Raw genomic sequence first — 25,169 nt, 5'->3', positions numbered from 1 at the left:
TCCCAGGTCAAGAGATTGGTGAATCTCATGGAGTTCCAGGTTTTGTGAATATAGTAAACTATTTGGATTCTCAAAACAAGTGTGATATCACAATCCATTCTCATTCTAATTGAAATGTGCTTTTTTTCCAAGTGCAATTGCATTCAAATAAACATGTTTTTTTAACTAAAGGGAACCTTGTACTGCATATTAAGAAAAGAAAAGCCATTCACGGGTGCTGGGACTAGGGATGCTGGGGGTGCTGCTGCATCCCCTGGCTTGAAGTGGTTTCCATCACATACAAGGTTTACAATTTGGTTCAATGGCTGTCAGCAGCCCCACTATACAAATTGTTCCAGCACCCCGGGGCCATTTAATGCCTTCCACCTCCAAGCTAGGCTGAATGAGTGGGTGATCTATGAATGGTGTACTGCATAGACTGTTTTCAGAGTAGCAGCCGTGTTAGTCTGTATTCGCAAAAAGAAAAGGAGTACTAGTGGCACCTTAGAGACTAACAAATTTATTTGAGCATAAGCTTTCGTGAGCTACAGCTCACTTTATCGTAAGTGAGCTGTAGCTCACGAAAGCTTATGCTCAAATAAATTTGTTAGTCTCTAAGGTGCCACTAGTACTCCTTTTCTTTTTGCATAGACTGTATTTATTTTTAATTAGGAGTGTGCTTTCTCCCCTCTGCTCCTCCATTTTTCAGTCCCTGTTTTTCAATCTGTCCTCTCTGTGTTCCATTTGTTCTGTTTTTCCACTGGATTTTTTTTTCCTCTCTGCCCCATCAATGCTCCTTTTTTACAGTCCTTCCAAAGCAGAGCATGTACCCAAAATATTCAAACTGAACTTTCTGGCCCTTCAGTGCTGAAGTGTGTTCAAAATTAAGCATAATGTATCCTCCCATCCCTATCAGGTCCTGATGTTTTGAGGCACCTCACGATATTTCCTAGTTAGTATTTTTTTTCCGCCAAGGGGTAGCTGGGTGTTGATTGGTTGTTCATCTCATAACTGGTTGTAACAAACCTTCCTCCTTCCATTGCTCCAGGAAAGAAACCAAAGACTGAGAAGGATGACAAATCCAAACAAATAAAGGTAAGAGTTGGCTGTTTCACAGTGAGTGACACTCTAGTTTGTGTCAATAATTCTTTTATAACTTTTCTTATACCCACTCTTAGGGCAGGTCTTCACTACCCGCCGGATTGGCGGGTAGTGACTGATCTTTTGGGGATCAATTTATCGAGTCTCATCTAGACGCAATAAATCTATCCCCAAATGCGCTCCCATCAACGCTGGAACTCCAGCTCACGAGAGGCAGAAGCGGAGTCGACGGGGGTGTGGCAGCGGTCAACTTGCTGCCATCCTCACGGCCTGGTAAGTTGACCTAAGATACGCTGACTTCAGCTATGTTATTTGCATTACTGAAGTTGCGTATCCTAGGTGTCTCCCCCCGCCCCCCGGGCAGTGTAGACCAGGGCTAAAATAATATCCGAGCCACTTGTAGTCCATTCCGCCATCTTTCTTTGCCTGTGGTTTCTCGCCTTATGTCTTTAGAATGGCACACATTACATTTCTTTAACATGAAGCTTGTTGCAACTGTGGCTGATGTGATCAGAGTAGCACTAGCTTTTGTGTTGCAGCTGGATATTGGAAAACAGGCAGCTTGTGGATATATTTAGCAAATGTACGTTTGTGTTGATAGAAATAAAATAACTATATAGGGAATGGTCATAGGCAACAACAATACCCTGTGTAATTAATTTGTGATGCTGTTGTGATGGAAATTAGTTTGTATTTAGGTAAGAACAGTAGCTCTAATAGGGTTGCAGTCTGTGTTCATGACTCCTTTGCACATCCCGGAACTGACCACAGAGCTCCTGTCAAAACGTACATGGGCCTGAACTTGCTAATCCTCACTAGTGTTGTGCTTCCTAGCTGGAGTAGTTCCACTGAAGTCATTAGAGAGACTCTGACGCATGTTCCAGAGTAAATGTTAGCAGTACTGGGCTGTAAGCCAGAAATAAATCAGAAATCTTGTTCAGAAAAAACAACTGAAAACAAAGTTTACCATCTCAAAGCATTAGCAGAACACAGGACAAATCCTGCAACCTTTTCTCAGACAAAGCTCTCATTGAAATCAGTGGCCACAGTAGCAGCTCCTTTGTAGTGTATGAGTTGTAGCAGTGTGCAGTAATGAGCAACCCCTGACTTTCCTGCCACTCCCTATTAAAGAGAGACCAAATTCAAGCCTGACATTCGCAGGTTCAGCTATCCTTGGGGTCAGTGGGAATTTTGTTTGCTTACACCAGAGGAGAATTTGGCCCCAGCTGTTGTGAAGTCAGTGAGAATTCTGCCTGAGTACGTATGGCAGGGTCTGGCCTTATATTTCCCCGAATTAAATTGAAATTTTTGAGGAGAAGAAACTGTAGTTCTTCTATATGTGTGAGCTGTTCCACTTGGCAGGCTCTGCATGCCATGGCCCTCCTTAAGGGCATGGAAAGGATTTTATGCATGGTGAACTCTAAGACCCTTTTTGAAATGCACCCTTCTTAAAATTAAATTCAGGGAAAAATTCTCCTCGTGCATCACAGAATCAAATTACAGTTGGACAATGATTTTCGATGGAGGGGGGTGGCAAACAAAACCTGTGCTGGCATTTGTCTCATTTAATACATAAGTATACTTAATATTTCAAGATATTACTTTATTATATTTTTATTGATTTTAAGATTGTTTTAAGATAACACTATTTAACCCTGGTATCCAGATTACATAGCCACCAGTATCCATTTTAATGTAAGTACCAATCATAATTAGCAGCCAGAGGGATGTAAATTGCCAGCAAAGAAACAATTCTCTACTCATATCTTTCTCTGTCTGATTGGAGCAGCAGCTGGTGTCCTTCAAGGCCAACTGCTTGCTAATTGGCTGCAGTTATACACTATCTTAACCCCTCCCCCACACACTTCCTTTACAGTCAAAACATTAAATAAATAAAAGCGGTAGCACTGGGTCTATTAATGAGAAACACTGCCCCTCTCCTACTCACATGGGTCCAGTCCTCTGAGCACTCATTACCAGAGTAGTTCAAGTGAAGTCAGTGGGATTATTACTCATGGCATTATGCCTGGTAATAAGTGTTCTTAGAAGTAGGCCCCCAGTGTTGGAAGCAGCATCTTCCGGATATTGTATTCTGTAACACTGGAACGTGTAAGCCGTTTGTCTGTGCTTCCAGCCCACTCTCCCATACACCAATGAGCTTAGAACTCACCAGCCCCTATGAGCTGGAACCAGGATGCTATCCCAGAGTATTCTGGTTTATTTCAACAACTGTGCATATGCCAGTTCTAGATCGTTTGTTTTAAAATGATTGCAGTCTCTGTACTCAACAACTATTAGAATGCTATCGATTATTGCAGGAGTAATAGTGATTCTTAATTCAGATCCTGCCAGATAGGTAAAGGATGAACTAATTTACAAAAATGTTGTTTGAAAATTGAAACACACTTATAATTTTCAAGTCTACAAAGGTGTTTTGTTGATTTGGATTCTTTTTTTTTTTTTTTCAATGAAAGCTTTGCACTTCACCTTTAAAACAGTGTTTCATTCTCATGAAAATTACTGGGAAACTTTTCCATGACCTGATGCCTGTTAAAGTGTCTGAAATAATCCCGTGGTCTGTACTATACAGGCGGAGAAGACTAAGGACTGGAAGCTGAGTGCTCAAAAGGAGTTAGGTGTTGTGGCACACTGCATAACTTTTAGATGCTCGGAAAATCACAAGGACAATGCTGCAATTTGAAAAGCCTGAGTTAGACACCTAGGCTCTCTATACAATGAGTAGGAAGAGATAGGCATCTTAGAATGGTATTCTCAAAAGCCAGTATGTGAGGCAGGGAGACACCTAAGCTAGCCAATGGGAGAGGCTGGCCAGAGAACTGAATACTAGGCACGGCCCCTCTTTCAGAGATAGGTGCACAGGGATGCAAGGAGGTGCTGATCTCTGTTGCTGATGCTCACCTTATAACTTTTGGCCCTGTGGTAAAGTGCTCACCTGGAATGTGGAAAACCCAGGGTCATTTTCTCCCTCAGGCAGAGGGGGAGAGAGGAATTGAACAGGGGTCTCCTACCTCTCAGAAGAATATTCTGATGGGGGGGGGTTCCCTCGGTCTCTCCTGCTGAATCTGTCCAACTGTGGAAAACAATGAAAGAGAAATTGGAGTAGGGGGATTGGACCCAGGGTCTCCCATGTCCCAGGTGAGTGCCCTAACCGCTGGACTGTAGAGCCATTCTCTCTCTCTCTGGTCCAATGACTGTGAATAAATACTTAAATAGCCACTGGACAATGAGATTGGGCCTCCTGCTCCAATCACTGTTTCATTATTTATCCACATTCTAACAGCTTCAGCAGGAGAGCCTGAGTGAGCCCCCCCATCAGAATATCCCATAGTGCAGTGACTAGAGCACTCTCATGAGAGGTAGGAGACCCCGGTTCAAATCCTCCCTCTTCCCCCCTGCACAAGGGGGAAATTGAAGCTGGGTCTTCTGCATCCCAGGTAACTGCTCTAACCACAGGGCTCCTCCTCCAAGTGGATTTTGACTGGGACCTGGTCTGGTAGGCAGCCTCTGAGTATGCGTCCCAATCAGCTCCCACGTGCAATTTAAGCATCCCAACGCCTCTGTATCCCCTGGTTTGACAGTCGCTCTGGGGCTCAGGTGGGAGGTAGGCATCCGGACAGCTAGGGTGAGCCAACAGTGTGAATGCCCAAAGGCAGAGACATTGTTGCTGAGGGAGTTTTTACCCTGAAAATGTAGGCTTTGAGTGTGTTTAGGTATCTACAGGGGTTAGTCAGGAGTTAGGCATCACAGTGGAGCCAAAACTGGGACATAGATGCCTAATTCCCTTTGAGCATCCAGCCCTAGATCCCCAGCTATAACACCTTTCTGTCTCCATAGTTCTACAGTGCCAAAGGCTGAAACAGCCCCTCGTGTAACTTAGAGGAACCTAATTCAGTCTGCTTCAAGTTACACTGTCTGCCGCATTCCCATAGGGATTGCTCCACTGACTAAATACCAGCTGGGACACAGTGTGCTCCCTGCCCCTGACAAACCCCTGCTGAAAATCTCTAGCTGCTTCCTTGAAATGGCTTTAAGATCCTTTTTGTACCAATGAGGTGCTGGTGCAGTGCAAAGTGAACTTAGGGCCAAGAATCTGGCTGTAACTTCAGTGTTCTCTATTGCCGATTATTAGTATTAATATTGATAGTACACTGGTGTCCCGTCAGTATTGGGGGGACCAATATTGCCTTTATGCTAGGCATAGTACAAACATGCAAATGTTTGTTTTGTGGCTGAAATGTTAGGGTCCCTTTGGAAAACTACTGCCTGACTTTTACAAACACGTGATAGGCAGAAAAGCGTCTGCTATTGTAGAAAAGTACCACTTTTATAGTAACCACTTGCACAGTTTGTTCTGAAGATTTTGGTTTGGATCAGTTTTTGCTGAGTGGAGGCAGAATTTGAGACCCAGAGAGAGGGAGCAGAATTGTCACAGTTCAGTGCACCTGTATTTCCCCTCCATGGTCCACCAAGGGCACCCATTCTAGGCTTCCGGCTGCCAGCTATCCCCTATCCTGGGTGGAGACCTGTATGTCTCTCCCTCCTGTCTGAGGGTTTTCTAGGCTGCACAGTTCCCTGCCTACACTGTGATATCCCAAGAAAGCCAGACTGCCTAAACAGGCCAGTGTCTGTTTTACTCTGTCTCCAGAGGCTATGACCAGGTAATTGCCCACAGTTTTAAGTTACCATGCAGTCCTTTCTAAGCAAGCTTCTTTATTCTTAAGGTGGAAGCATTACAGAAAAAAACATATTAAAACAATAAAAGAGCCTGTACACTTGCTAATAAGTTTACCAGAAATCACCCCTTTCTCTTCAGCAGAGCTTTGGTAGGAGTCAGTCCTTCAGATCCCACCAAGGATTTTTTTCTGTGGATACAAGTTCATAACTGCTTTAGCTCAGAACAAGCACACGGACACTGGGAAAATTAGCCTGTTTTTTTTATATATAGCGTGGCCTTTGATAGTCAGATTCTGAAAACAGTAGACCATGATCCCTTCCTGAGTGCGTAGCTTCAGAAGGCTGGGTTTTTGTATAAGTAGGGGGAAGGAATTTGCATTTACCTCCCTCTAGCTATTTCCCAGGCATTCAACTTCACATGTATTGTCCCGAAAGATCATTCTTGTCTGCCATATTGTTCAATATAGTAGATTGATCATCCAGGCCCACAATAATACATAACCTTTTCCTTTAATACAGTGAACTCCAAAGATAATTAATTCAATAAGGGTTTTCAAGGATATTTCAGGAAATTGCCATATCTGTCGCATCCATTTTAAAAAGCTCTTTAATATATTTGAACAAACAATGGGCCAAATTAACCCCCATCATAGCACCATTTACTTCCTGATTGACAGTAGGGATGAATTTGTCTCAATCTTTTAGACTTTTCCTGTTTAGCATTTTTCAGCTTATGGTACTTTATTCAGCATTCACTGCTAACAAGAGAAAATTTGTTTTTCACTTTGATTTCCACAATCAATTCTGATTTTTAAAAAAATCACAAAAAATTGGTGCATGTCCCCAGATAATTTGGGACCATTTTGATCTTTAGCTCTGGATGTAAATTCATCCTGCCTGTGCCCATCTGACTCGGTTTTTAGATAGTAGGCCCTATCTTGCCCTCAGTGAAATCAATGAGAATTTTGCCTTTGATTTCTGTAGGAGCAGCTGCAGCCCTGCTGTAGTAAGAATAAATGGTGGTTTTATAACTTGTTTCATAGCTTGTCAGGTATAGCGTATGGGAACTGTAGCAGAGAAACAGCCCACTGGAAACATTCCCAAGACCAATAGATTATAACCCACCGGTGCGTGTTCTCACATGCACACATAGTAAGTTATCCATTTAGAGAGATTTATAACAGCTTACAACAAGGTAGCCAAGCTTTGAGATGGTCTGAGTACAAGTAGTACATGTTATATACAGGATATAAGTAAAAATATTTGTCTCATAATGACACATCCACAGAATCCACTGATCCCCAGGTAACAGCCCCGTATGCTTCATCTTCTCCAGAGTTCCTAAGTTTGTGTGTGTGTGCGTGTGCATAGACCAAAGGCCTGATTCTCTTACACTCATTTAAATCAGGAGTAACTTCACTGAATTCAGTGGAATTGTTCTGGTATTAAACCAGTGCATGTCAGAAGAGAGTCATGGCCCAAGTAACCTAGAATTTTTTGTAGTCTTTCTTTGCTGTCCATGGATCCTTTATGATGGACCAGTGAAAGTTATCAGAATTCATTCTTTCCAGTTGTGGACTGAAGACACTGATGCTTTGATTTATGGGCCTGACACAACTGACATCACATATAAAGGGCCTGTTTCTCATTTACGCTAAGGGCATTTTACACAGCTCTGGCAATGTAAAGGGTCCTTCAGATGGGACTAAATTAGATTTTCACTCACTTTAAGGCCCCGTTGTAAAGAGAGGTGTAAACAAGAATCAGGACCAAAAATGGTAACTACTTGGTTGGTAGCACTGCAGCTATTCCTGCCAAAAACTATCCAGTTAGAGCAAGCTCACAAGAAAAGGGACATCACACTGTCCCTACAGTCTCTCTGCCACCATGATCATAACATTTATTGGATTTCCAGAGTGAATGGCTGGGAACTGAAAACTTGAAGCCCAATGCAAAGTGAGTATAAAATGCTACCAAATTGGAATGGTATATTTTTACACCTACTTTGCACTCAGTTTGCTCAGATGTAAATGATCACACAAGTTTCAGGGCAAAATTGAATCAGGCCCTTCCTGTTAATCCTGGCATTGTCAGTCCAAAATCAGATTATATCCTGTATGATTTGTAGGCCTTGTCAGGTATCCAGCAGGGAGGAGGGCTGATCTTTCAGTTAATCCCTTGTTTTAAAAAAATGATGGCCTGTTAAAGAACTCCCAAGTTTTTGTAATAACTTCTACAGTATATTCAAAGGAGAGTTGTATAGATTCCCCAGCTGACATACAGCTAATGCATAGAGGTATATTGTGTATAGAACAGGGGTGGTTGTTTTCCCAACAGAATTGCCCTATGGCAACAGCTGTGACAAGATCTAGAAGGTTTGATTTAGTATAAATGCTTTGTTTTGTTTTGGACTCTTGTGATCAAGAAAAATTAAGGATAGAATTTAGTAATTACTGAACAGACACTTCAGGCGTTATTTCAGAAAGAATTCAGTGCTGCAGTATGTTTGGAAAGCAGTGAGGATAAATATTTAATAAAACGCTGTTTTAAGGCAGTGTGTCAACTTCATTACCCCTAATGTTAATCTTTTATAACAAATAGTATATTAATTGATTGTTCTTTGGAGGCTCGCTGTCAATGTGAAGAGTGACTTTTAACTTCAGTTTAAATGGAGAAGGCATGGAAATGTAGTTATCTCTGGCCTCCTTTTGGAGAACTTAAGTATTGATCTTCATCCTGCTTCTACCTGGGGGGCAGTGGGTATGTGACAGGCAGAAACTGATTTGATATGTTGTGATCTTGGCACAAAGAGATGAATAGAAAATAAAGTCAAGATTCCTAAAATAAACCAAAAATAAATCTGACACAACTCCACTGTTTTCATTCTAGCAAGAACCCGTTGAGTCATCTTTCGCAGTGACTAATGGAATAACTGAGGTCTCTTCTGACTGCTTCCTACCCTCCACTATAAAAAGTGAAGTTGACAGTACTGTGAACATTGTAGGTAAGTGCTTCCAGTGTGTACTTCTCACATGTGATAAACCAGTACGCATGTGTCCTTAGACTTTAAACTCCAGTTCATGACTTAGATGGTGTCAGAATAGCACATATGGCTGGATGAAGCTGACCCTAGCAACAGTATTTTATATTTTGGAGTATGCCAAAGTTTTATAAAACATAGTTCACAAGATCAGGTTTGAGGTCTAAAGGTTTGCCACAAACCCAGGATGTGAGTTCAGGTCTCTAGCTCAATCCCTTGCTCCAAGGGTAGAAGGGGTTGGGAACAACAAGCTCATCTTCTGAGGGGGGGAAAAAAAAATACTTCTCACCACTTTGGTGGCCCTTCCTGACATTAATCAGCTCCAGAGAGAAGCACAGGCAGGTTGATATTTTATCCAGTGCATGCTGGGTAGTAAAATTGGGGTGTAGAAGTTGAAAGAGTTCTCATGATTCCAAGATGGCTTGAAGGGCTTTTGATAGGTTGCCATTTTGGTGGTAATTTAAAAATATATATTAAAGGGTTAAATGTGATGTGACCCAGATAATTTTAACCAGCACCTCAGTAACAGAATGTTCTGTTAACATCACAGTGTTAACAGCGAAGATGAGTGAAAACTGGTGCGTTAGGAGTTAGCTGACAGAGTAAAATGTGAATAACTAGTTCTTAGCAATGTAAGTTAGGTTATGTTTTGACAGTTCTTTGGCTGTAGTTATTGTTTCAGTGAAATGAAATTCAATCACCACTTGGCCTGGAATGTCTTTTTTTCTGTACAAGGTGAAGTGTTTGCAAATATGTTAACTTTCTCTTTGCAAAGATGATAGGTTTTAGTTGCAATGACTTGTTTTATGTCACGTTTATTTTGCAGGCTAAGTTGCAAGCTTTTTCACTGAGAGACTTTTCTGGATGGAAAATTTATGGGTGCTTTTGCTCTCCAGGGAGCAGTATATTTAATTGCACTGTGTTTCTGTGAGCATGTTTAGGTTTCTGCTCCTTCTATTACAGAGGGTCTTAAAATTAGCCTTGGAGGAATTCCAGCACTGTAGTGAAACATATTTCAAACATATTTCCCAAGTAGGTCAGACCCAGGTGCAAATTGAAATCTAAAATACCCAAAGGTTGATGTGGAGCCAGTGGGAAGAAACTTTATACATTTTTGCTTTATTTAGCAAACTATAAGTCAAACAATGGACAATTTAAACCCTTTTGGGGGCATATTGAGCCTGATCCCAATTAAGTCAAAAGAAAGACTGACTTCAATGGACTATGGATTTGGACTAGGCTTATAGAGCTCAATTCTGTGAGGTACTGAGTGCTTTCAACTTCCATTTAACTTCACTGGAAGTTAAATGCACTCTGCATTGATAAGAGGTTCTCAGTAGTTCATAGGAAAAGACCAGTAGATGACACTAATATTTATCAGTGTGGTCTATGTGCCATAATAAAAATAAGGAAAGTTACTCAGGCAAACAGAAGCGAATCCAAATGTTGTAGGGCTTTATTTTTGCCATTGTTCCTAGATATACATCATTCATAGCAGGAATACCTAGGGCCAAATCCTGCTCCCTTCACTCATGTGAGTAATCTTTATTTCACAAATAAAGCATTTGGGATTTGGTCTGTAATTGAGAGCATCCTTTTGTGTGAGCGTGCTTTCTAGTTTAATTATCTAGGCTGTGTGCTGTCTATCCGAACTAAACAGGGAAAAATCCTTATTTACTACTCCAAGGATCTTTTCAACACAAACAGCAAAAAAGAAAATGCAGAATAGATTCATCGTGTGTGTGCTGGGGAGAGGAAGGGAAGGAGGGAGCTGGTGCAGCTGAGGCCAAGCCCATGGCATTTTGTCCAAGCTACCAGTATTTTTGCTGATGTGCACTGAAGTTATCTCTCGGGGTTGGGTAAGAATTCTCCAGATACTGAAGAGAAAGATAAGGCCATGAAGGCAGTGTTCTTAATAAGACAGCATTGCACAACACCGCAGTTTCACACTGATAATGAACACGGGATGTTTTTTCCATCCTCTCTGCTCTTATTGAGAGCTTGCTGCAGTACCAGGAGGAATGTTGTTTACAGTGGAAGTAAGTATCTAGAGCAAAATGGTAGGAATTCTAAATCAGGCTCCTTTTAAAGAGCCTAGTCAATGTCTGTTTAAAGTTATGTTTGCTGGGATTGCTTCATAAAATACTGGTTTGGGGAGGTTTCCAGATTAGCTACTTGTCATTTTACAGAACAAAATTATATGCAATTAATTTAAATGGGAAAAAATGCTTGTTTAACACTTTTGTTAATAAGAATAGCATCTGCAGTTATGTCATCTCTGAGAAGAATTAGTAAATCTGTCATACATCAGTGTACAATCTTCGCACCAGTTTGGGGCTAGAAGAAATGTCTCCCCTGCAACCCTCCTGTTACAACATAGTGTAATTTTCTACATGTGTTTTGGTTACTTTTTAGCTTGTTCTGAAGCATCCAATATTGGCCACTGTCAGAGACAAAAGACCAGACTACATGAACTGTTGATCAGATCCGGTATGGCAATTCCTATTCCTTAAAATAGGCAAAGCAATCCATCATTTTATAATCCTTCAGTCTAACAGTATATCACTAGTCACAAATCACTCTGAACCAAATCCCGCAGCACATATTCCCACAAAACTCCCATTGAAATCATGAGACTTTTGCCTGAGTAAGGAGTTTTGACCCGCTGTGTTCAAATGAAAGTAGAACATAATTTTATCTTTTGTCTTTGATTGTGAATTCTGAGGAACACTCACGAGACTAGGTCTAACCCTGAGCTTTTTATCACCTGCTGGTTATTTTAGATTTATATTTGTGCACAACTTCTGCTTAGCAAATGTATTTCACATCAGTGCTGGAATCCCTGTTCATTTAAAAAACCTTTCCTAGTGGAGCGGGGGACAGACCACATACCATAGATATACTCTCTGTAATACAATGCCCCCTCCATTTACTAGACAGAGGGTGCATTTTATTAGTGTAATTGTTTTATGTTGATATTGTTGAGATAAAGAAGTTGTACAAGGAGGAAGTATTTGTCTGTGGGTTGAACACATGTCTGGAAGTTCAGGGTTTTCTTCCTGGCTTTTACCTTTGTTTCACTGTCAGTTAACCTCTGGGTGCCTTAGTTTACTCATCTGTAAAACAGGTGTAAAAATATTTAGTTGTCTCACAGCTGTGTTGTGTGGCTTACCTAATGTCTGTAAAGTGTTTTGGGATCCTTGAATGAAGAAATTGCAGAATATTACAGGCTGCCTCAACTTTGTAGAGGAAAAAAAAATGGAGCTTTTTCTAACCAAGGTGTGGAGCAGCATTTACCTGCCGAAGTGGGAAACTCCTTTGTTAATATTTAACCAAATTGCAGCGCAAAGATCATGAAATACATTTCAGTCACAGACCCTGGTGCTTAGAGGCTAACAAGCTCAACATTGTTTTTTACATACAGTAGCTGATATTGCAGGGGATGGCAAGAAGTCCCTGCCTCATTCCTGTCTCCAGGAGAAACTCAGCCAGATTCATTCCCTGTTTAAAACCACTGAAGTCAGTAGAGTTACCCAGGGATTAATTTGGGCCATTGTCTGTAAATGAGTTTTGAATCACTGTGCCTTAGAGTACCTGATGTGTATCAGGGCATCCAAAGTCCGCAAAGCACTGGCAACTTGCCAGGCGCTGCGTCTGACATTAAGAGGGAAGTATTGCAGCTACCCATCACCATTAATACAGAAGTGCAGCCTACAGTAATCACTGATTCTAGCAAGTAATGTTCTGATAAAGATGGAGCCCTGCATACTCTGGCAAGTCCTGAATTCTCTATTAAAGATTAGCATAGCTACAGGTTGCATTGTGGAACTGTGGGCTACCTCTGGCTGTGGGCCACACTTACTCATCTGCTTAAGCATTTCCAGTGGTGACAACTGGAAAGGAAGGTGGCAGCTTTAAAGGTGTTAGAGACTGAAAATATCAACCAAAATTTCCTTAGAAGCCTTGTTAGAAACAGTCAGGCATGGAGGCAAGCACAGAAACTGTAGTGAGAAGACCACAATTTAACTACTAATGCAGGGATGGGTAAACTGTTTGGCCCAAGGGCCACATCTGGGAATATAAATTGTATGGTGGGCCATGGATGCTCACAAAATTGGGGTTGGGGTGCAGAAGGGGGTGAGGGCTCTGGTTGGTGGTGCGGGCTCTGGGGTGGGGCCAGAAATGAGGAGTTCAGGGTGCAGGAGGAGGCTCCAGGCTGGGGTGGGGGAGTAATGTGTGGGAAGGGGTGCAGACTCCAGCTAGGGGTGGGGCTGGGGATGAGGGGCTTGGGGTCTAGGAGGTTGCTCTGGGCTGGGATCAAGGGGTTTGGAGGGCAGGAGAGGGATCAGGGCTGGGGTAGGGGGTTGGGGTGTGGGCAGGGGTGCAGGCTCCGGCTGGGGGTGCGGGCTCTGGGGTGGGGCTGGAGATGAGGGGTTTGTGGTGCAGAAGGGGGATCAGGGCTGGGTCGGAGGTCAGGGCGTGAGGAGAGGCTCAGGGGTGCAGGCTCCGAGCAGCGCTTACCTCAAGCGGCTCTCGGAAGCAGCGACATGTCCCTTCTTTGGCTCCTATGTGGAGGCATGGCCTGGTGGCTCTGCACACTGCCCCTCTGCAGCCACCGCCCCTGCAGCTCCCATTGAAGCCCTGGAGAGGACCATTGGAGTGGAGCCATTGGCGCGCATAGGAGCTGGGGTGGGGTGGGGGCCATGCTGCAGCTTCCAGGAGCTGTGTGGAGTGGCCCCCGACCCTGCTTCTCGGCTGGAGCACTGGAGCGGGGCAAACCCCCAGACCCTGCTCCCCAGCAGGAGCTCGCGGGTCAGCTTAAAATGGCTCACAGGCCGGATCCAGCCTGTGGGCCATAGTTTGCCCTCCTCTGTACTAATGCAACAGTTCAATGTGTCTGACAAATCAGGGAGTCTTGCAATAACCTATCTCTTCCTTCTGATATGGAGTTGTAGGACACCCCCACCTTGATGGCAGTACTGAGGAGCAGGTGATAGTTGCCAATCCTCCTGATGTTTGCCAAGTAGTAGAGGTGACAACAGAGTGTGATGAGCAGCCCCTCAGCATGAGTCAGCTGTACCCTCTGCAGATCTCCCCAGTCTCCTCCTATGCAGGTAAGTCAAAAGAACTTTCACAAGATTCAGAAGAGCTCACCGGGTAGTGCTGGAATGTTACATAGGCCTAAAAAATTAGGCAGATACCACCATTGGGGAGGTGGGGGATGGTTTCTTTTCTTTGTACCTTAGGGTAGTTGACAGAGATTCTGAAACCCTTGTACTTCACTGATCATTTTTTTGGACGTGAGTTCTAATACTTCCAGGGGTGAAAGTAAGTTAGAGGACTTACCGGTACGTCGGAGTCCTGAACAGGGGGCGTGGCCTTAACCTAAAGAGGCAGGGCCTTAAATCCCCAGGCCCTTTAAATCTTGATTTAAAGGGCCAGGGCTCCAGCTGCGGTAGTGGCGGCTGGGAGCCTGGGGCCCTTTAAATCACCCCCGAGCTACCAGGTGCAGAGGCGGCTGGGAACCCCAGGGCTCGGGGGCGATTTAAAGGGCCCAGGGCTCCAGCTGCCGCTACCACAGCAGAGCCCCAGGCCCTTTAAATCACTGAGGAGCCCTGGGGGCTCCCAGCTGCCACTGCTACCCTGGGGCTCTGGCAGAGCTTTAAAGGGCCTGGGGCTCCACTGTGGTAGCGGCTGCCAGAGCCCCGAGCCCTTTAAATCCCCGCCTGAGCCCTGCTGCCCGAGCCCTGGGGTAGCGGTGGCCGGGCTCTGTTGGGGATTTAAAGGGCCCCAGGGCTCCAGCCGCCGCTACTGCCCCGGCCCTTTAAATCCACTCCGGAGCCCCGCCACCGCTACCCCAGGGCTCAGGCGGGGATTTAAAGGCCCCGGGCAGTAGCAGCGGCTGGAGCTCTGGGGCCCTTTAAATCCCCGCCGGAGCCCCACCGCCACTACCCCAGGGCTTTAAATTGCCCTCTGGGAAAGCCGGTCCCGGTACAGCGCACCGGCTCTTACAGGTACGCCGTACCGGGGCGTACTGGCTTACTTTCACCTCTGAATACTTCCAAGTATCTTCCCTAGTTTCATACTGGGAAGCCAGAAAGCAACATCTATCTTAGGAGGGAAACATAAGTAACTAATGGAATTTAACTAATGGCAATTAAGTAACTAATGGAAAGTAAACCTTTGTAGGTGCAAAATCAGTTAAGGATGCACATCTTTTATTAGAGAGAAAGTGTCAACTTAAAATGATGTAGATTGAAAGCTTGTCTCTCTCACCAACAGAAGTTGGTCCAATAAAAGAGATTACCTCACTCACCTTGTCTCCTTATGCTGCAATCAAGTTTCTTTCTCTAAAACACCTTTGATTATAAAAGGTGAAAGACAGTTAAAAATCCAGTGTTTCTGCCACTATTTATACTGTTTTTTTTCTTTCTGTATTTTTCTCAGCTTGAACTGAAAATCAATGAAGTTAGTTTCACTTTTTTGACATTTTAGTATCGCTTTCAGATTTAGTGCTGCAGTTTTGGGGCTTTAGATGCTGATGGAGAATGTTTGTTTAAAAACAACTGTTTTCATTGGATATTTTCCATATGGAAACATTTCTACATTTTATAAAAGCTTGTTTTTACAACATGTAAACATTGGCCCAAATTTAAGTTGACAGTGTTTACTATTCCTGCCTTATAGAACTGATGTTGTTTTTAGAGTTATCACATTTGCTCTTCATCCCACGATTTCTCTTGATTAGTCACTATCATTGGATTACAGATGAATCCTATTTTAAGAGGCCCGGGAAGCATAATGGCCTGTTTTCTCTTCCCCTTCTCTCCCTGCACAGCCTTATTTTTACATATTGTATCTCCCACTATTCACTCCAGTTTTCTTTAACGTTTATCATACTGTAAAGCAAGAAAAGTCGTATGTACAGTATATTTTGTCCATTTACTGTTTGCATGTAATTCACATTTACTAATTGTCCCATGGATTGTCCCATGTAATAATTACAGGGAACAAGGAGCCAGATACTGCTAGCCTTACTTGTGTGAATAGAAGCTTGTTCCACAAGTGGCTTCAATGGAACAATTCCTGGAAAAAGGTGCTTTTTAACATGAGAAGGGCTAGCAGAATGTATCCCTGAATAGTCTAAACTACATTTCATTATTACTTATTTTTAATCAACCAAAATATTGAAATGTAGTGATCGTAATCATTACAAAATGTAGTTTGTTAAATCTGAAGGCACATTTGAAAGCTTTAGTTTCTAAGGTGCCTGAAGCAAATACTAGACTAAGGAAATCTAGACTGAGTATTTCATAGTCTCGTTGGGTGTGGATGGAAATACATTGCCAACATTCCACTAGTGCTCTTGCTCAGTGGTTCTAAAGTTATAGTTTGTGGAGCCTCAGAACAGATAGACATGGTGGAGAATTGGGAGATGGGCCACAGAACTGAGCACTATAGATACTTTGACATGGAGGCCCACATCCTCAAAGGTATTTGGGTACTTAACTCCCATTGAAATCAATGGGATTTAGGCACCGATATAACTTTAAGGATCTGGGCCTAAACTCTTTGGGGTAGGGACTGTCTCTTTGCTATGTGTCTGCACAGTGTCTAGCACAAAGGGGCTGGAGCCTCTAGGCACTTCAGCTGATGATAATGTCACTGTGCAAGTGTGGAATTGGGAGTTGCAGAGGGGAGGCTGTCTCTGTTGCAGAGGTCTGCAGAATGGCAAAGCTGGACAGTTACTGATCTAAACATACTTGAAAGGTGGCAACAGTCTGAGACACAACATGCCCTTCATTTTTGCACAGTTGTCAATTAGCTTACAAGCCTTCGGAGGGCACGGGTAGAAACAGAAATGTTTATCATTTTAAACAGTCATTAATATTACACTGGTCTGGGTGTGACTTATTACTCTCTAAAAAAGAAAAGGAGGACTTGTGGCACCTTAGAGACTAACCAGTTTATTTGAGCATAAGCTTTCGTGAGCTACAGCTCACTTCATCGGATCGTGAGCTGTAGCTCACGAAAGCTTATGCTCAAATAAATGGGTTAGTCTCTAAGGTGCCACAAGTCCTCCTTTTCTTTTTGTGAATACAGACTAACACGGCTGTTACTCTGAAACCTGTCATTACTCTCTCTGTGGCTTTATCTTTCAACCATTAGGCAAATTAGTTCCAGACACATTTTTATAGAAAATATTTTTATCTTAATGTTAGGGTGAATAGCATCATGTTCTCTTGGAATCACCTCCAGCATTGCTCTGTCACATGCTGATATATGATCATCATGGCCACTGTGGTTAGTCTGTAATGGCCTGAGCTTCAGCAGGGCTTTGGGAGGAGGATGTTATAAAATGTATTACTAATGGAAGATCGGGCCTTAGAAACATTTGTCTGTCTGTCAAATGCTTCTTGCACAACTTTCCCAGTATAACTGAACATGACAAAAATGCTTCTCTTAACCTCTGCCAAAGAATCTGAATAAATAATATGAGTACATAGAAAATATGTGGAACTAGATCTTCGGATGTGCAGCATCTGCTTTGCACCACTCCACTGTCATGAAGCAGCCCTATGGTCAGCTATGCTGGCTATGGGAGGATCACCCAAGAGTAGGCACATCCTCCAGTGTTCGTGAAAATGAGGCACAGTTGTGGTGTCCCTCTGCATTGCTGATTCTCAGCTGTTGTACTGGAATCGTGGGAGTCTTCAGGATGTTCTAACTCCATGACGGGGGATCAGCCTGGTGCACAGCTAGTTCAGGCTTGGGTAAACATGAAGGTGACTTAATGCCACCTTTCTACTTCATGAGTGCATTTCATGGCAGCAGACAAGGATCTGGTCCAGGATTTTTTTTAAGCATACAAATGATTCACAGGATAGGAATCCCTGTGCGTTTTATGTTAGGGCTGCCACCAATCCTGAAATTCATAGGATAATCTCACTTCTCCTGGCTCTACTTTGCACTGTGCAAATCCAAATGGTACAAACATTCAAGAGTCCCAGGTTTGTTTTGGACCTTGCAATAGCATGGTGTGGCAGAGTAATGCACAAGGGATGTGCCTGATACATCCTATGTGCATATTGTATGCGTGAAAAGGCCACCTCATTATGCAGTGACTTACCATGATAACAATTATTTTATCGCTGCTACAAAACAGTGGTCTGAGGTACACAAAAATGTTTTCTTGCAAAAACCCATCTACCTCCTTTTTGAAGCTGTTCAAGCAAACCCCCACCTATTGACCTCATTTGCTAGCCTCATTCTTTGCTTACCTCATCTTGCTGACAGTAATTCAAATAGTCTTGCAGCCTCTCTTTCCTTTTGAATTTTGTGCATCCCAGTGATCTTCTCCCCTTGCCAGTGCTGGAACCTTCTCTTGCTCAGGCTTTTGATAATATATAAACATTGAGGACAGATTCCTTCTTGTTTGCATGACAAAATTCTTTATTACCACACATTTCTGTACATCAGCGTATCTGTTTCATGTCTCCATATGAATTCTTTCTATCCATGTCATTCCCAAATTGTGCCCCTCATCTTCTATACAGATTGTTCTCCTGCCTTCCCTTTCCTAGCTTGTAGTTTGGTTTAATTGCAAAAACCATCTTGCGGCAACTCTGTTTATCCAGGTCAGCACATGTGAGGTTGTACAAAGTCCTAATCCTTATCAGAATAACTATTCTGCTACAGCTGTTTTTATATAACTCCCTCATGTGGATAGGTTATGCTGCAATAAAGTGACTTTTCCAGAATGCAATGATCCCATCTATTTGCTTAGCCCTGTATGTGTCTATGGCCCACTCACCCCCACTCAGTTACAGTGTGTGCATTTGGGTTAGGAGACAGGAACACGGATGTGATGAGAAGTGTGGAGGTGGAGGCATTGTGTGTGTATGGGGGGGGATGATAAGAGGCATGTGTGAGTACAGTGCTCAGGGGAAGTATGGGAGGGGTATATGTGTGTGAAGGTGCAGTGGTTGGTGGGATTATGGCAGGTGTGTGTGGGGAGGGGGAGGTGCAGTGGGGGGATGAGGAGCGGGGTGTGTGTGTAGAGGTGCAGTGGTTAGGGGGTGAGGAGAGGGTGTGTGTGCATGCGTGTGAATAGAGGTACAGAGCTTGGGGAGCTGATGGCAGGAGTGTGTGTACGTGGAGGTGCAGTGATCGAGAGGATGATTATAGGTGGGGGGCAAGGAAGGTACAGCAGTTGTGGGGATCATAAAAGGGATGTGTGTGGAGATTCAGTGATGGAGGGGCTTGGGTTGGGATATTAAGGGCAAGAGAAGGATGAAATAAGAGTAAATGAGAACAAATTCTATAGTAGCAGTAACAAAATATGTTACAGAAGACTAGACCTTGAGGCTGAAAGTTTAGATAGAAATTATCAAGTGAAAGCATCTTTATCTCTCTTTGGGTGCAGTCGTGAACAGTGATAAAGCAAAGGAAAGGATTTTGCAACATTTTAGCTACACCATAAAAAGATAGCAAACACAGTGGTGAAGGAAAATAAAGTCTCTTCTTTTGCCCATAAGGTTAAGCAGTGATAAGCCCCTTGTGCATCTGCTTCTCTTTAACATTTCCTACATCTAGTGTAGTCTATTTTCCTGTTTTAAGTGCACAGGCTTGTTTATCGTGTTAACCTTTTTTATTTCACTCTGTTCAGGTGCTCACAGGTTCAGCAAGCTGTTTTATATAGGCCTCATGTTACAAGTCTGGAGTCAATCCATGCATGTTTGATTTATTTATTTATTTATTTGTGTGTTTCTTTTAATCTTTGCTAGCTCTAGAAGAAGTTATAGTGACCTATTTCTTAGCAGTGGATATTGTCTGTTTAGATGGATTTTGATACTTCAGGTAGAATGATGCCAACTTTCATTTTTACTTCCATTTTGTCCAACAGAAAGTGAAACGACGGACAGTATTCCCAGTGATGAAGAAAATGCAGAGGTAAGCACTTGGTTTTATAGTGCTCAGGAGAAATTCTTCAGGTACTAAAGTGACACATATTGTGGAGGTTCTTTCCCATTGTCCCCACCAAAATACATTTCTACACAGTCAGTATTAATTTTAATAGTGGAGGGAGGGCTGTATGGAGACGAATGTTCAGATGCTTGTAGAATGAAGTTGATGTCTGTTTTAAAAACACACACACACACACACAAACTTCATGATCTCTCAAAATTAGAAGTAAACTAATTTGTACAGGAAAATCAAAAATGTGCTTTGGAGAGATGTCAACTGTGGAAACAAATTTCTTTATACAGGAGGGGCTTTGTGCATGCGTGTGTGTTATGGCTCAGTGCTTTCTGGGTAGCTTAGTATTTTATCATGGTTGCAAGCAGCCTTGTTTGGATTTTCTTGTATGTTGTCTGGGCTCACACAATAGCAGGAAATGGTGATCTTGATGATGGAGACTTTTGCAAATGTGGTGCATGTTGAGCTTTCCTGACGAGTTTGTCCTCATGCTTTGAATGAAAAGAAATCAAAGGAAATAATATATAACCACCAAATATTGTGTGGAGCTATTGCTTGTGACCTAACAGAACCCATGGAACAATTTTTCATTTGCAGCTCTAATTTTGCATGTGCTGAATAGATGCGTGCACATCTATTTGTGCATGTAAATCTCAGCTTTATATGTGAAGATTATGTAATTGGACATAAAAATACATATGTATATTAGAGACATGGCTGAAATTTGGCTTCAGGATTCCAGCTTCATATTCATGAAAGACTTCCCTGCAAGACCCTTTTCTTGCTCAGTTTAAAAAAAAAAAAAAAGTTGGAATCCTTTCGGTGGGAGAATTCTGTTATGAAGTCAAAAATGAGCAGCAACATTAACTCTGCTCTCAGTGTACATACTTGAACGTTAAATAAGCTCTTCATCTCTCATCCTCCTGAAGGGGGAGGGGAGCTTGGGGGAGCACTTACCCAGCTAATGACATTTAATACCATAAAAAGAAGTGAAAATTCTCTAAGGATGTAAAAATAGCACCTTGCAGGGTAGTGTGCTGGAGTACGGCTGAGCTGCTACTTGCTGCCAGAAGGAGGGTTGGCTTTAGTAGGGCATGAATAAGGAAAGTGACCCTAAAACATTGCTGGTCCTGTGGGCCATATTTTCCATCCTGCTGCTGCAGGAAGAGGAGAACAAAACTCAGCAGACACCCCTAGGACAGTCTGAACAAGCTGGGGATGAAAAATGTCTCTACTTGCTTCTCAGTGCAGGGCTTAGCACTAGTTCTATAGTAAGATTACCCTGCTCCCCAGTCTCACAGAATTCCCCTCCTGGGTGTGCACTGATGTTCCGCATTCATTAGGGGATAGAGCAGATCTCTGTGGCATGATCGCCTACAGGCCGCGTAGATATCCGAGTGGATAGCCCATGAAAGAATAATGCTAGCAGAGTTAACAGCCACTGGATTCTGTTCTGTGCTGGCTAAGGAAAGACGTCATCTGTGTTTAGGCACTTGACTTCTGTGGGTGACCAAACTTCCCCTGAATTCAGGGACTGAAACCCTTGCCCATTCCAAGGAGGAGGGAATCCCCTGACAGACCAATGGGGGGAAATTTTGAACTTTGAAGCTCAGAGTTCCTTGCCCCACTGCCCATTTTTCCAGAATAACTGAGAGTATGGCCTTTGTTTTCCATCAGCAGGGTAAATTATGCAGAGGAACACCTAGACTTCAGAGAGTGGGATTGGAGGGAGAAGAAATCACAAAGTCACACATAAAAGGCTAGAAGCACAGGTTTTAGTAGCCATTCCTTACTACATGGTCCTTTATTTGGCTACAACACCGTAATGAAATTTAGGGCATGACTGAAAGAGAGAAGAGAGCAGCCTCTGTATCAGTTATATTAGCAGGAGTAGTTTACAAAATCACATTCACTGACAGTTTTTTTTTCTTTTCAGGGTCGGCTTCATTGGCAAAAGAAAAACATTGAAGGCAAACAGTATCTGAGCAACCTGGGTATGAGGAACACGTCTCATATTCTTCCCAGTATGGCTACTTTTGTGACTTCCAACAAGCCTGACCTCCAGGTCACCATCAAAGAAGAAAGCTCCCCACTGCCTTACAACAGCTCCTGGCCCCCCTTCCCAGCTATCCCTCTCCCACAAGTGGTGTCTTCAGCTTCTGCCAGCAGCAGCAGGCCAGACCATGAGACACGGGCTAGTGTCATCAAGAAAACATCAGACATCACCCAGTCGAGAGTCAAGAGCTGCTAAGCCTTTGACTGTGTCTCTTTAGTTTTGGTTTGTTTTTGTATTTTATGTCTCTCTAGAAGAGGTGCAACTCTGACGCACATTAGACAAATCTAAGGGAAAGCCTTGACCATATAGAACATTGCTGTGTCCGACTCCAGTACTGGAGCTTTTTAACTCAGGACTCCAGCCCTCAGTATGTATACCTGAAACCAGATGGATTTCCAAGGTTACTGCATAGGAAAAACAGAACTTTGGCCCACTTATATAAGTTCCAGTACTTCATAAGAGGACCAACAACCACAAGGGAAGTGGTGTTGCTGCACTTCTTGCAGTCAAGGCTGTGATGGAACTGAAAGCCTCAGAATGGAAGAGAAAATGTGAACTAGCTGGAATTTTTTTTAAATACAAAAAAGTCTATTGTGAATATGTACATAGTGCAGTACTAGCAACGTTGCAGTCTGCTTCTGCACCTTATTAAAAAGCACTTACGAAAAGGCCTTTTATTACCTTGCTCTAATGAATGGCACATTCAAAGCCCCCTCCCATCTTTATTCTTTTCCAAGGCTATTCTTTCTAACAAGCCTTGAGCAGTAGGGGAAAGAAAAGGAAGGTAAACCTTCCTATATGGATTTCACACATTAAGACTGCTTTTCTCGTGTTTGTTTCTAATCTGCTATGCTTGAATGCCGCGTGGTACAATAGGAAGAAAAATATTACAGAGATATTATGCAAATTCCCAGATTTCAAGAAGAAAAAAATACTCTAATTCTAACCAGAGCAGGCTTTTTTATTTTTTATACAGGGGAATATTTTATTCAAAGTAAAATTCTAAAGTGAATATAATTGTTTTTTTTTTAAATCTTTTCTACAGCAAATTTATAATTTTAAGATTCAGTTCTTGGTGGGTTATCAGCAGTTATTACATCCTTGTGGCACATTTTTTTAATTTTGTAAAGGTGAAATAGCTTTTATGAGCTCATGTAGCAATCAGATTATCCTGTGGATTGATAATAAATATGATATAGTTAATTTTTAATAATCCTCTTATTTGTCATTTTTTAATCTTATCCACACTGCTTGGGCTTTTAGGATGAAAGATGAGGGTGAAGGGTGTCACATCTCATAATGGAAAACTGGGATTAGCCTTTGCTTTAGAATCAAGAACTATCCTGTACATTGTGAATGAAATGGGAAGTACTGTGGGACAACTGCAGCACAGCACAGATAGAAAGAGCAACTGGGACTTAAAGGCAATATGGTCCAATGGTCAGGGCACCAGACTGGTAATCAGGAGACCAGGGCTCTGTTCCCAACTCTGCTACTGACCTGTTGTGTCTCTCTGTCTCTGTTTCCCTGTCTATAAAATGGGGATAGTGATATTTTTTAAGTCCTCTGAGTAATAATAATAAATATTATTAGTGGACTGAACACAGGATTGGCAGCCATGTAAATACCATGCTGGGTTCTGATCCAGGTCATTACGAAAAGGAGGTTTGGATAGTGGGGGTTCTGATCTGTAGGATTCTGCTATATCAGTAACTCAATGCCACGTCACACCCTCAGTCCTTAGCACCACTGTCCGTGTGAAGTGCAGCTTACAAATCCATGGCACAACACAGCTGATGTTCTAATGAGTGATCTTGGGCAAGAACTTATTTTGCCTCCGTAAACTCAGATGAGGAGGGTTATAGAAAAAATAATGCAGCTCAAGGCTTTTCTGAGATAGCTTTGTGGGACCTCCCCTTGCATGATCTCAGCAGCACAGAAAAAGAGCTCTTTGGAGTCCCAGGAAGAGAGGGCAATGGTGCTGTAAATAGTGGGGGAGATCCAAATCCCAAAGGCTACTCCATGCATGGATCTAGGAAAATGGACGTGGGTCTCCATTTTTACTAAGGCCCAGAGCCACAAAGCTGCTTAGGCACTTACATCTGGGTTTAGTCCCCTACATCCCAGGTTTAGGCATCACTGTGCTCCAGAAAAACCTCTGTTCAGCTGCTACCTCACCCTGTAGGTGCCTAAATTTTCACTGTAAAAGTTCCTTAGGTACCTACGGTTCTGTCTGTGGACATGAGCGCTGCTGCCTTACGCTAGGCATCCAGATGCCTGTCTCCTCCCTAAGCTGCAGCACAATCCTGAAATTGGGGTGCCAAGCCTGGCAATGCCCACGACACCTGCAGAAACCTGATTCAGTAGGCATGCCCAGAGCATGGCAATGCCCAAATGCCTTTGTGGTTCTGGGCCTTAGTCAGTCACTTCTCAGGGGAAATTCCCATTGAAGTGAAGCAGCTGAGACTGTGTTTCTTTGATTTTTGCAAAAGATTAAGAATAACCAAAAAAAACCCCACCCTGAATCAAAGGCAAGTTTCCCCCTCTCACCAAATCCCTGTTTCTTTAGCAAGTGGGAAAAGGGACAGTTAACCAGATTTTGTTTTTAAAAGGTAGGTATGTGATAGAATCATAGTCTTTAAGGTCAGAAGGGACCATTATGATCTTGCTTGTTAGAGTAATGCTACTCCCCTGCTGCTCTGGTTGCAAACACAGAGCTCTAGGGGAGGAAAAAAACGATGGCAACATCTTGACTTTAGTCAGCAAAACCATTTCTCAAATTAAATAACATTTCCTAATAAGCAGAATGTGTATGGAAACCTAATGCACAGAGTAACCAGCTGAGGAAGAGGAGGCTAACTGCCCACAGATGGCATAATAAACTGGGTTTTGTATGGCACCTTCAGGCCTTCACCCAGGGCAGCTAAGCTCAGTGCCACCTGGTTGTCACTTAGTTTTACAGCTAGGTTAAAGAAGGCAAAAGGGTTTGTTTTGAGCTGTTAAAGTGACTTACCTGTGATCATAAGGGGTGCTAGATTCAGCCTTGGCATAACGTGACTGATGGAACAATTTGCACAGAGCTGAATATGCCCAGGTGTGTCTATGGGTCACTCAGGTCAGACTCCAGATGCTGCTGAGTCCCAGGCCTTTGCACTAAGCACTAGCCCAGAGGGTCCCAAACTTTTTTCCCTCAGGCCCACCTCTGCAGCTACAATAGGCTCCGTGGCCCACTATCAACACACCTCTGTCAGGGAGAGGGGTCCCAGGGGGCACGCACAGCCCATCACCTCAGGAGGGATCAGGGCCAGCGAGCAGGTG

At 43.0% G+C, this 25,169-nt stretch overlaps 1 protein-coding gene across 8 annotated transcripts in view; it reads left to right on the top strand.

Moving 5' to 3' along the window:
* Window positions 1–23,021, top strand: part of IRF2 (interferon regulatory factor 2) — an 82,481-nt gene extending 59,460 nt beyond the window's left edge. For 5 of the 8 annotated variants that reach the window (XM_084626313.1, XM_084626316.1, XM_084626318.1 and 2 more), the window contains exons 5-10: window positions 1,028–1,074; window positions 8,665–8,779; window positions 11,231–11,305; window positions 13,765–13,929; window positions 19,722–19,768; window positions 21,732–23,021. In XM_084626313.1, the coding sequence (XP_084482439.1) occupies window positions 1,028–1,074; window positions 8,665–8,779; window positions 11,231–11,305; window positions 13,765–13,929; window positions 19,722–19,768; window positions 21,732–22,046 (764 nt within the window). In that variant the 3' untranslated portion in view covers window positions 22,047–23,021. The remainder of the gene's footprint in view (window positions 1–1,027; window positions 1,075–8,664; window positions 8,780–11,230; window positions 11,306–13,764; window positions 13,930–19,721; window positions 19,769–21,731) is intronic. The other 3 variants (XM_084626315.1, XM_084626312.1, XM_084626311.1) reach the window with 3 other exon arrangements.
* The last annotated feature ends 2,148 nt before the right edge of the window (window positions 23,022–25,169 follow it).

This window comes from Lepidochelys olivacea (genome assembly GCF_965140295.1).
Source record: "Lepidochelys olivacea isolate rLepOli2 genome assembly, chromosome: 4".
Lineage (NCBI taxonomy): Eukaryota > Metazoa > Chordata > Testudines > Cheloniidae > Lepidochelys > Lepidochelys olivacea.
Note: the sequence above shows the minus strand (reverse complement) of the source record. Positions and strands in the feature narration are given on the sequence as shown.